This window comes from Lineus longissimus, chromosome 5 (genome assembly GCF_910592395.1).
Source record: "Lineus longissimus chromosome 5, tnLinLong1.2, whole genome shotgun sequence".
Classification (NCBI taxonomy): Eukaryota; Metazoa; Nemertea; class Pilidiophora; order Heteronemertea; family Lineidae; genus Lineus; species Lineus longissimus.
Window position 1 is genome coordinate 21,570,865 of NC_088312.1, and position 11,575 is coordinate 21,582,439.

At 38.7% G+C, this 11,575-nt stretch overlaps 1 protein-coding gene across 1 annotated transcript; it reads right to left on the bottom strand.

Annotated features, from left to right (window-relative positions):
• Positions 1 to 525: 525 nt before the first annotated feature.
• Positions 526 to 10,131, bottom strand: LOC135488605 (nascent polypeptide-associated complex subunit alpha, muscle-specific form-like). Its single transcript, XM_064773250.1, has 12 exons — positions 10,081 to 10,131; positions 7,525 to 7,581; positions 6,444 to 6,689; positions 4,871 to 5,107; positions 4,699 to 4,716; positions 4,122 to 4,340; positions 3,402 to 3,650; positions 2,821 to 2,895; positions 2,233 to 2,472; positions 1,871 to 1,888; positions 1,009 to 1,245; positions 526 to 590 (listed from the first exon to the last, which is right to left on the bottom strand). The coding sequence occupies exons 3-12, from the start codon at positions 6,664 to 6,666 to the stop codon at positions 526 to 528; spliced, it is 1,581 nt and encodes a 526-aa protein (XP_064629320.1). The 5' UTR covers positions 6,667 to 6,689; positions 7,525 to 7,581; positions 10,081 to 10,131.
• Positions 10,132 to 11,575: the final 1,444 nt, after the last annotated feature.

Sequence of the window (11,575 nt, forward strand, 5' to 3'; positions counted from 1 at the left end):
CGTCTGACTAGACGTGGACATGAAATAAAGGTCCCCTCCTTCTCTCTACATGTACCCTTCTGCTTACTCAACCGTCTGACTAGACGTGGACATGAAATAAAGGTCCCCTCCTTCTCTCTACATGTTCCCTCCTCTTTTATTTCTCTCTATTATTCGGTACGTTATTAGCTGTTCCTTATTCCTAGTAAACAGATACCTATCGTGACATAAAGTGTACCAACTTACGTGTCGGTGGTTTTCCAGTATAGCAGGGCGGGGGAGTCCCACTTGTGCACGTTCCTTTAGAAACGACTTGGCCAGGTTTGCAACATTTCCCTTGAATCAGGACCATACCCGTAGCGCAGCACTTGTTCCCGGTGGCAACCGTGCCCTTGGGACAACATTTGCCGTTTGAGAACACAGTGCCCGTCTTACAGCAAATTCCATTTGTTTTATAGGTTCCACTGGCGCATGCTGTAAGTGAAAGAAATGTAGGCAAAATCAGCCGAAAATAAACTCTGAATTGACTTAAAGTGAGACATAGATTTATGAGAAGAGGTCGTGTCTGACATACTTCAATAGATAAAATTCGTACTCACCAGGTGTCGTAACTACAAAGTTAAAATAGACAAACGAAAATCAGGTCATATGTTTCAAATAACAGTCGGGGTAAGCCTGCCATATCATATCATTGTATACATGGTAATAGTGACTGGTGGCTTTGGTCAGTGGTTTTGGTAGCAAGTATTTGTGTGTTACCGGTGTAGAATTTTGGAAAGTCCAAAGATAGAATGTCCCGGGAACAAAGGATTAGGGTACACACTTTAAATCTCTGACAGTGATTGCCTCTGTAGAACAATTACCATAATCCGTCCGAAAACAATCGGGCTGGGTACTTTTCCTAAGGGGACATTTTCTACTTCTACAGCAGAACCAATAGCTCTGAGCAATATAATATATTGGCGATATTGATTCAAACAAAAACCATCTACCCTTATGTAATTTGGTGTTGATTCAAAGTATGCATACCTGGTGGAGGTGGCTTTGGCTTTTCCGTTGGTTTTGGAGTTGGTGGAGTTACACATTTTCCACTTGATACCGTTTGACCGGGTTGACAACACTGTCCGCTGGTCAGTTTGGTTCCCTTTGGACAACACTTGTTATCAGCAGCCTTGTAGTAATTTGGTTGGCAGCATATTCCCTTCGTTACAACTGTACCCTCTGGGCAACATATTCCTTTGGTTCTATAGTATCCCTTTCGACATGCTAAAAGGACAGCAAATTGGAGATTGCTGATTCGAACCTTCCCGATTTAACATTTGTCAGCAGAGTTGTGTATAAGTGCTGTGCGGCTTTGCAGACGCAGTAGTAATGTCGCCAGCAAGTCGGTTTGATATACTTTTTTTCATCTCATTTGTTTTACTCTAAACTATTTCAGTCAGGTAGATAATTGTGTAGTTTTAGACTGCACGCCATTGTAATGCCCCCTGTGCTAATAATGGGAATAAGCCATGAGGTCACATAACAAAGTGGACACGCATGTGATGGAGTTAGTTAGTCTTGCTAGGGTTTCTATTAACAAGGATGGGAAGCCCGAGAATTGAGAACATTTGCAGTTGAGCCGCACACAATATATGTTACAACAAAGCTGTACCTTCCTGGTCTTGTGTGAAACCTTGATAGGGTTTTGGACTGCTGTGTTATCAAGGAATAAATATATGTTAGAAAGTAGCCAAGGCTTGATGGTTGTTTCGCAGAGTGCCTTTCTTAGTGGTTTATGACTTTTGGCCGATATATGTCACAAGGGTTCTGAGAGTCCCTGGAAAATAAACGTCTTGCGATGGATAAAGGAACGTCTGGCACTTAACTCTATCAAATATATATTACTTACTTGGCGTGGGTGGTGGAACTGTGGATGAAAATAAACTTCTCTATGATTTGTGTACTTCATGTCATACTTAATGTAACAAAATATGTGACAAATCGAAAAATGTTCATATTCTAATAAACTATATTTGACGGGGTATTTTTCAACTGATTTCGATTTAAACACAGACACTGTAATCTGGTAAGCTTTTACTTATCAACCAATAATATCGGTGGTGATGTGAACATGCACGCAATTTGACCCACGAGCCCTTTATCCTTTCACCTTTCGTGAATTATGAAACGACAAAGTCGCCAGAGCCGAAGTTAGTTCTTCCTTTGGATTGTTTTGGTTACGGAGTGTGTTGCAGAGGAATTCTAACTCACTTGGGGGAGTTGGTTTGGGTGTCACTACTGGCGCTTGAGTTGGCGGTACCTCACATTTCCCGCCGGACACCTTGTTCCCAGGTGGACAGCATTTCCCTTGTGTCAGCTTGGTCCCCTTTGGACAACACTTGTTCTTATCGGTTGTCGGTAACGTGTTCGGTGGGCAGCATTTCCCCTGTATTGACTCCATACCGGTTGGGCAACATATACCTCCGGTTTTGTAATGACTCTTTGGACATTCTGAAAATTGAAGGAACTAGTTATCAACAAGATACGCTAGTAGCGATTTGATGAAAGTACATGTACATTGTACCTTTAAACTTGTTCACCCTGAGATAGTAAAATAAGTCTCTTTACGTTTTGCGAAACCTCAGCAGCCTAGAGCTAATTTTGATGTGACTAAAAATAGCGAAGGAGTTATTGGCTGAAGTATAAGTAGCGAAACACTATTCGTTGAATTAGATATTGCGAAACATCGTTCATTGTAGTATCTAATTGAGAGCATAAAGGAAGATCAAGCTGATGACGACTTATTCTGTAGCCTGTAACAATATAGGGATCTAAAATTGAAAGATTCAAAGTTCTTACGAGTTGGAACTGGTTTTGTTGGCGCTGATGTAGTCGGAGGTGGCTTTCCTGTGGGGATGTTCTCTCTAGGTGTTGCTGCAATTACAAAAGTTGGGTACGGGGGTTGATATGACGTACAGCATTTTAAACTAATAGTCACAACGAAGCTTCCTTTCCAATAAAACAAATCGAGGTTATTCACAAAATCCACTACAAAATCATAGTGTTAGGTCATAAAAAACTATATCTTCATCTTCAACTATCGAGCCAAGTTTTCGTTAAGGATGAAATGACAAATCAAATGGGCCGTCTTAGCAGAGCCGTCCTTTAAAGGTTACTTTAATAAAGGTGCGATATCAATTTCTTGAACGACTGGCGTCATACTCCCACAAACTACGACTTTAAACCCACAAATTAATATTCTCTAGTTTACTTGTTTGTTATAGGTTGTGGACTACGTTTCGTTATAATGGTGTGGGAAAGAGTTGATAAATAAGAAAACTGCTGCACCAATGTCTCGAACAAGCAATGGCAAAAGTATGTTCATTAACCAGCGAAGTTTTTATATCAGACACAAAACGTTCTATATTCATCCTACTTACTTTTTATTGGTGGTGGAGTGGGTTTGCTTGTGGTGGTTGGGGCGGGAGTTGACGGTTTTGAGCACTTTCCTCCAGCGACAGTTTGCCCAGGCTGACAGCATTGCCCCTGCACCAGAATCGTCCCTGATGGACAGCATTTGTTTCCAGTCGACACTTGGCCTTTAGGACAACACCTCCCATTGGAAAAGAACGTTCCTTCTTTGCAGCAAATTCCTTCCTCTGTTTTGTAGTTTCCCTTCCCGCAGCCGGCTGCAGAAAATTTTTGTTTTTATCATCGATGTTTTAAGTCTGAGCGAAGTGACATTGTTGGCTAAAGATAGTCGCTTCTGATGATTAATATGATCAAGACCAGTTCTCAATAAATCGTTGCTGTCTCATGCTGGGTATGGAAACATGTGATAAAACATGACCTTGTGTAGACGTTAAGGAGTAAAACCTGGACATATGGACTTTTAGCAAGTTCAAAATTCACACCCATGTTACGTATCCCTATCGATTTTACGAATGACATGTTCACATCCTGCACAACGTTGAATGGTGAAATGAATGATTCTTACACGAAACTCACTTGCATGTTAATCACTGTCCCTATCGCATATGACGGATCGGAAATGTGCAATTAAGATGTGAAAATACCATTAACGTAATAATGATACGGATATGCAATACAGGCATCAATTGTTAACTTGCTGCAAGTCTCTTTTACCGAATGTAACTTACGTTCCCTAGTCGTAGTGGTTGGTGCAGGTGTATGCCCGGTGGTGCACGATCCGCTTTGACCAGCTTTACAGCACTTTCCCTGCTGTGCGACAGTTCCCTTTGGACAACATGTGTTGCCCGATCCTACTTGCCCCTTCTTGCAACACAAACCATTGGTGAATTCTTGTCCATCTTTGCAACATTTCCCTTGCTTTGTCTTGTATGAGCCCTTTGCACATGCTAAACAATGTAATACCAGAGGGTTGGCGTACAGGTTAGTAATGCACGCGGAACAACACAATATCAAAATCTCAAAGCAAAAGGTATTGACATTTCGTTCACTCAGAAAAAACAGGGACGTCTACATCAATTTCAATGTATTGTTTCAATGACTTAACTCCGCTTGAGGATCTCGAACATGATTTTTGTTTAGTATGGTGTGCCTTTGCCATCTTTCTGGTGTTCACTGACAAATCACATTTTCTGATCTAAGCTTTCTTTTAAAATTCGGTTCCTTTTTCTGAATAGAATTGTTCGAAGTTCAGTGTTGTGGTCATGGTGATGAAAAATGGATAAAAAAAGGCCGCTTTAAACTTACGCTTTGGTGGAAGTGTGGCTGCAAATAGTGAAAGAGAAATGGTCTTAATTCACAAATTAGAAATTATTGATTAATATGAATTTAAAATAAAACCAATCTGTTGTGCACAAATGCGTTATACAGTTATATCTTTCTTTGAATGATTTTTACCAATGCAAACAAATGTACTTACTTGGAGGTTTGGGAGTGACGGGTGGCCTTGGTGTTCCGGGTGGTTTGACACACTTTCCACCTTCCACCTTCATTCCTGGTTGACAACATTGCCCTTGTATCAACTCATTCCCCTTTGGGCAACACTTGTTCCCTGACACGGGCTCAGTATTTGGTGGACAACACTTTCCCTTACTTAGCTCAGTCCCACTCGGGCAGCATTTACCGGAAGGTGTTTTGTATTCACCCTTTGGACACACTGAAAAAAGATGAGTGGACGTTAGTTGACTATTTTTATGAAAGCCTGGTAGTTTTTTACATTTACATTTTTCTTGCGAGTTCAACTGAGAAAGATTAAACAAGCTTGGTGCATCTTGCAGTTTACCTCACGGTTACCGCTACCTGTCAGTTTTTAGAGTGAGTAGAAGGAATTATTGTTGCACCAGTACCGAGGCACAGTTCCTGTAGCAAAGAAAGGCAATAGGTTCGCACAGATACCTGTAGAAAATGTGTGTGCATGTCCTGATGCATTTTATTAGCACCCTCAGAATATGATCTATGCCTCGATCTTAATGTTGGTTCGTGAGGGATCTTAGACCTGGGCCCGGTTGTTCAAAAGAAGTTAAATTTCATTGATGTTAAGTTAAATATCAACGTTAAATTCCTTAACTTGGCGTTAGCTAACTTGGCGTTAAATTTGGGTTGTTCAAAACAACGTTAGGGTAAACTAACGCTAATGTTAGCAAATATTGCATTTTGGTTCACTGATGTTAGTTGCTATGGTAGGTATAGGTAATCACCCACAATTCATTGGGATCACTGCAAATCCAAGATGGCTTCCATTCAGTCCAGCAGAAATTCTTGCTCAAGGGCAAAACATAAAAAAAGACCGAAAGACAAGAGGACCGAACTTTTCCACTCAAGAGAAAACCGTATTGGCTGACTTGGTGCTAGGTGAGATTGGCCTGCTTCGCGCCAGGTTCAGCCAGGATGTAACAAAGAGGATCAAAGATGCAAAGTGGGTCGAGATTGCAGCTACCATCTCTGCAATTGGTGTTTGTGCAAGAAGGGTGCCATCAATGCATCCAAGGACTTTTGGAAAATGGGCAATCTCAAAAAAACCCTCTTTATACGCTTCATTTCCTCATGGTCAGGCCACCTGATGAAGTCAGCAGACATGTTGTGGAGAAGATCAGCCACATGGTGAACCACCCTTGAAACTGTTGCCTTGTCAACACCAAATGTATCTCCTATAACCTCTAGGAAGGCACCCGAAGCAAAGAAGCGCAGTGCTAACGCCAAGTTAAAGATAACATTAGATTTAACTTAGGGTTTTAGGTAAGTTAAATCTAACGTTAAAGATAACGCCAATGTTAGGCTAATATTGTTTGAACAACTCAAAATAAAACTTGACGTTATCTTAACGCCAAGTTAGGAATTTTAACGTTAAGTTATCTTTAAAAATGTATTTCTTCTTTTGAACAACCGGGCCCTGTTGAGAAAATGTTCGGGAATTATTAGTCCTTCCTAAATGTATCCGTATATAAAACCAACTTTATAAGGAACATACTATCAACGATCAACCCAATATTTACCAGGTGTTGGTGTCGTGGTTGGTCTTGGTGGTTTCGGCGTTCCCGGAGGCATACATTTCCCATTTGCTACTTCATTACCAGGTGGACAACATTTCCCTTCCACGATCTTTTGTCCCTTTGGACAGCACTTCTTTCCATCTGCAGTCGGTTCAGTACCAGGTTGACAGCATGTCCCCTTTACGAGAACCTTCCCATTCTCGCAACATTTGCCACCTGGTGTCATGTAGGAGCCTTTCGGACATTGAACTAAAAGAGAAAATGCATAAGCATATTTTGGTGACAATTAACAGGTACATCTCATCTACTATCTCTTCTAAATGAAATCAACTATGCCAACTTATCTCTTGTTAACATGCTGATGTTTGCTACGAATTTGTCCTCGATAATTAATCCAGCTGTCTCTATAAACGAGGTACATAATTAAAGGTATAAATTGACTATAATGTAACAGTGTCTAACTTTCGGCTTGAACTGATTAGCACTATCTGGAACATTTCAGATACAGGTGTGAGGCAGTTATTAAAATGGCCGTTGATTGAAGCAGAAACATTATTTTCTTCACAGCACATACCTGGTGGAGGTTTCTTGGTTGTTGGTAGCCCAGGTGTCTTCGTAGTTTTCACACCTGTAAAATGATTGTAAATTGAAAGTTGATATCCGAAAATGGGGTCTGTGTCATGTAAAAACGAAAGACAATCATGTTTCAATACAATATCGTGGACAGACCTTTTTCTATACAATAGCAAACGACTGCTAAAAATCTTGAAAATGCATAAGCATATTTTGGTGATAATTAACAGGTACATCTCATCTACTATCTCTTCTAAATGAAATCAACTATGCCAACTTATCTCTTGTTAACGTGCTGATGTTTGCTACGAATTTGTCCTCGATAATTAATCCAGCTGTCTCTATAAACGAGGTACATAATTAAAGGTATAAATTGACTAAAATGTAACAGTGTTTAACTTTCGGCTTGAACTGATTAGCACTATCTGGAACATTTCAGATACAGGTGTGAGGCAGTTATTAAAATGGCCGTTGATTGAAGCAGAAACATTATTTTCTTCACAGCACATACCTGGTGGAGGTTTCGTGGTTGTTTTTGATCCCCCAGGTGTCTTCGTAGTTTTCACACCTGTAAAATGATTGTAAATTGAAAGTTGATATCCGAAAATGGGGTCTGTGTCATGTAAAAACGAAAGACATTCATGTTTCAATACAATATCGTGGACAGACCTTTTTCTATACAATAGCAAACGACTGCTAAAAATCTTGAAACTGCATAAGCATATTTTGGTGATAATTAACAGGTACATCTCATCTACTATCTCTTCTAAATGAAATCAACTATGCCAACTTATCTCTTGTTAACGTGCTGATGTTTGCTACGAATTTGTCCTCGATAATTAATCCAGCTGTCTCTAAAAACGAGGTACATAATTAAAGGTATAAATTGACTAAAATGTAACAGTGTTTAACTTTCGGCTTGAACTAATTTGCACTATCTGGAACATTTCAGATACAGGTGTGAGGCAGTTATTAAAATGGCCGTTGATTGAAGCAGAAACATTATTTTCTTCACAGCACATACCTGGTGGAGGTTTCTTGGTTGTTGGTAGCCCAGGTGTCTTCGTAGTTTTCACACCTGTAAAATGATTGTAAATTGAAAGTTGATATCCGAAAATGGGGTCTGTGTCATGTAAAAACGAAAGACAATCATGTTTCAATACAATATCGTGGACAGACCTTTTTCTATACAATAGCAAACGACTGCTAAAAATCTTGAAACTGCATAAGCATATTTTGGTGATAATTAACAGGTACATCTCATCTACTATCTCTTCTAAATGAAATCAACTATGCCAACTTATCTCTTGTTAACGTGCTGATGTTTGCTACGAATTTGTCCTCGATAATTAATCCAGCTGTCTCTATAAACGAGGTACATAATTAAAGGTATAAATTGACTAAAATGTAACAGTGTTTAACTTTCGGCTTGAACTTATTTGCACCATCTGGAACATTTCAGATACAGGTGTGAGGCAGTTATTAAAATGGCCGTTGATTGAAGCAGAAACATTATTTTCTTCACAGCACATACCTGGTGGAGGTTTCTTGGTTGTTGGTAGCCCAGGTGTCTTCGTAGTTTTCCCGCCTGTAAAATGATTGTAAATTGAAAGTTGATATCCGAAAATGGGGTCTGTGTCATGTAAAAACGAAAGACAATCATGTTTCAATACAATATCGTGGACAGACCTTTTTCTATACAATAGCAAACGACTGCTAAAAATCTTGAAACTGCATAAGCATATTTTGGTGATAACTAACAGGTACATCTCATCTACTATCCCTTCTAAATGAAATCAACTATGCCAACTTATCTCTTGTTAACATGCTGATGTTTGCTACGAATTTGTCCTCGATAATTAATCCAGCTGTCTCTATAAACGAGGTACATAATTAAAGGTATAAATTGACTAAAATGTAACAGTGTCTAACTTTCGGCTTGAACTGATTAGCACTATCTGGAACATTTCAGATACAGGTGTGAGGCAGTTATTAAAATGGCCGTTGATTGAAGCAGAAACATTATTTTCTTCACAGCACATACCTTGTGGAGGTTTCTTGGTTGTTTTTGATCCCCCAGGTGTCTTCGTAGTTTTCACGCCTGTAAAATGATTGTAAATTGAAAGTTGATATCCGAAAATGGGGTCTGTGTCATGTAAAAACGAAAGACAATCATGTTTCAATACAATATCGTGGACAGACCTTTTTCTATACAATAGCAAACGACTGCTAAAAATCTTGAAACTGCATAAGCATATTTTGGTGATAATTAACAGGTACATCTCATCTACTATCTCTTCTAAATGAAATCAACTACGCCAACTTATCGCTTGTTAACGAGCTGATGTTTGCTACGAATTTGTCCTCGATAATTAATCCAGCTGTCTCTATAAACGAGATACATAATTAAAGGTATAAATTGACTTAAATGTAACAGTGTCTAACTTTCGGCTTGAACTGATTAGCACTATCTGGAACATTTCAGATACAGGTGTGAGGCAGTTATTAAAATGGCCGTTGATTTAAGCAGAAACATTATTTTCTTCACAGCACATACCTGGTGGAGGTTTCTTGGTTGTTGGTAGCCCAGGTGTCTTCGTAGTTTTCACGCCTGTAAAATGATTGTAAATTGAAAGTTGATATCCGAAAATGGGGTCTGTGTCATGTAAAAACGAAAGACAATCATGTTTCAATACAATATCGTGGACAGACCTTTTTCTATACAATAGCAAACGACTGCTAAAAATCTTGAAAATGCATAAGCATATTTTGGTGATAATTAACAGGTACATCTCATCTACTATCTCTTCTAAATGAAATCAACTATGCCAACATATCTCTTGTTAACGTGCTGATGTTTGCTACGAATTTGTCCTCGATAATTAATCCAGCTGTCTCTATAAACGAGGTACATAATTAAAGGTATAAATTGACTAAAATGTAACAGTGTTTAACTTTCGGCTTGAACTAATTTGCACTATCTGGAACATTTCAGATACAGGTGTGAGGCAGTTATCAAAATGGCCGTTGATTGAAGCAGAAACATTATTTTCTTCACAGCACATACCTGGTGGAGGTTTCGTGGTTGTTTTTGATCCCCCAGGTGTCTTCGTAGTTTTCACACCTGTAAAATGATTGTAAATTGAAAGTTGATATCCGAAAATGGGGTCTGTGTCATGTAAAAACGAAAGACATTCATGTTTCAATACAATATCGTGGACAGACCTTTTTCTATACAATAGCAAACGACTGCTAAAAATCTTGAAAATGCATAAGCATATTTTGGTGATAATTAACAGGTACATCTCATCTACTATCTCTTCTAAATGAAATCAACTATGCCAACTTATCTCTTGTTAACATGCTGATGTTTGCTACGAATTTGTCCTCGATAATTAATCCAGCTGTCTCTATAAACGAGGTACATAATTAAAGGTATAAATTGACTAAAATGTAACAGTGTCTAACTTTAGGCTTGAACTGATTAGCACTATCTGGAACATTTCAGATACAGGTGTGAGGCAGTTATTAAAATGGCCGTTGATTGAAGCAGAAACATTATTTTCTTCACAGCACATACCTTGTGGAGGTTTCTTGGTTGTTGGTAGCCCAGGTGTCTTCGTAGTTTTCACGCCTGTAAAATGATTGTAAATTGAAAGTTGATATCCGAAAATGAGGTCAGTGTCATGTAAAAACGAAAGACAATCATGTTTCAATACAATATCGTGGACAGACCTTTTTCTATACAATAGCAAACGACTGCTAAAAATCTTGAAACTGCATAAGCATATTTTGGTGATAATTAACAGGTACATCTCATCTACTATCCCTTCTAAATGAAATCAACTATGCCAACTTATCTCTTGTTAACATGCTGATGTTTGCTACGAATTTGTCCTCGATAATTAATCCAGCTGTCTCTATAAACGAGGTACATAATTAAAGGTATAAATTGACTAAAATGTAACAGTGTTTAACCTTCGGCTTGAACTAATTTGCACTATCTGGAACATTTCAGATACAGGTGTGAGGCAGTTATTAAAATGGCCGTTGAGTGAAGCAGAAACATTTTTTTCTTCACAGCACATACCTGGTGGAGGTTTCTTGGTTGTTGGTAGCCCAGGTGTCTTCGTAGTTTTCACGCCTGTAAAATGATTGTAAATTGAAAGTTGATATCCGAAAATGGGGTCTGTGTCATGTAAAAACGAAAGACAATCATGTTTCAATACAATATCGTGGACAGACCTTTTTCTATACAATAGCAAACGACTGCTAAAAATCTTGAAAATGCATAAGCATATTTTGGTGATAATTAACAGGTACATCTCATCTACTATCTCTTCTAAATGAAATCAACTATGCCAACTTATCTCTTGTTAACGTGCTGATGTTTGCTACGAATTTGTCCTCGATAATTAATCCAGCTGTCTCTATAAACGAGGTACATAATTAAAGGTATAAATTGACTAAAATGTAACAGTGTCTAACTTTGGGCTTGAACTGATTAGCACTATCTGGAACATTTCAGATACAGGTGTGAGGCAGTTATTAAAATGGCCGTT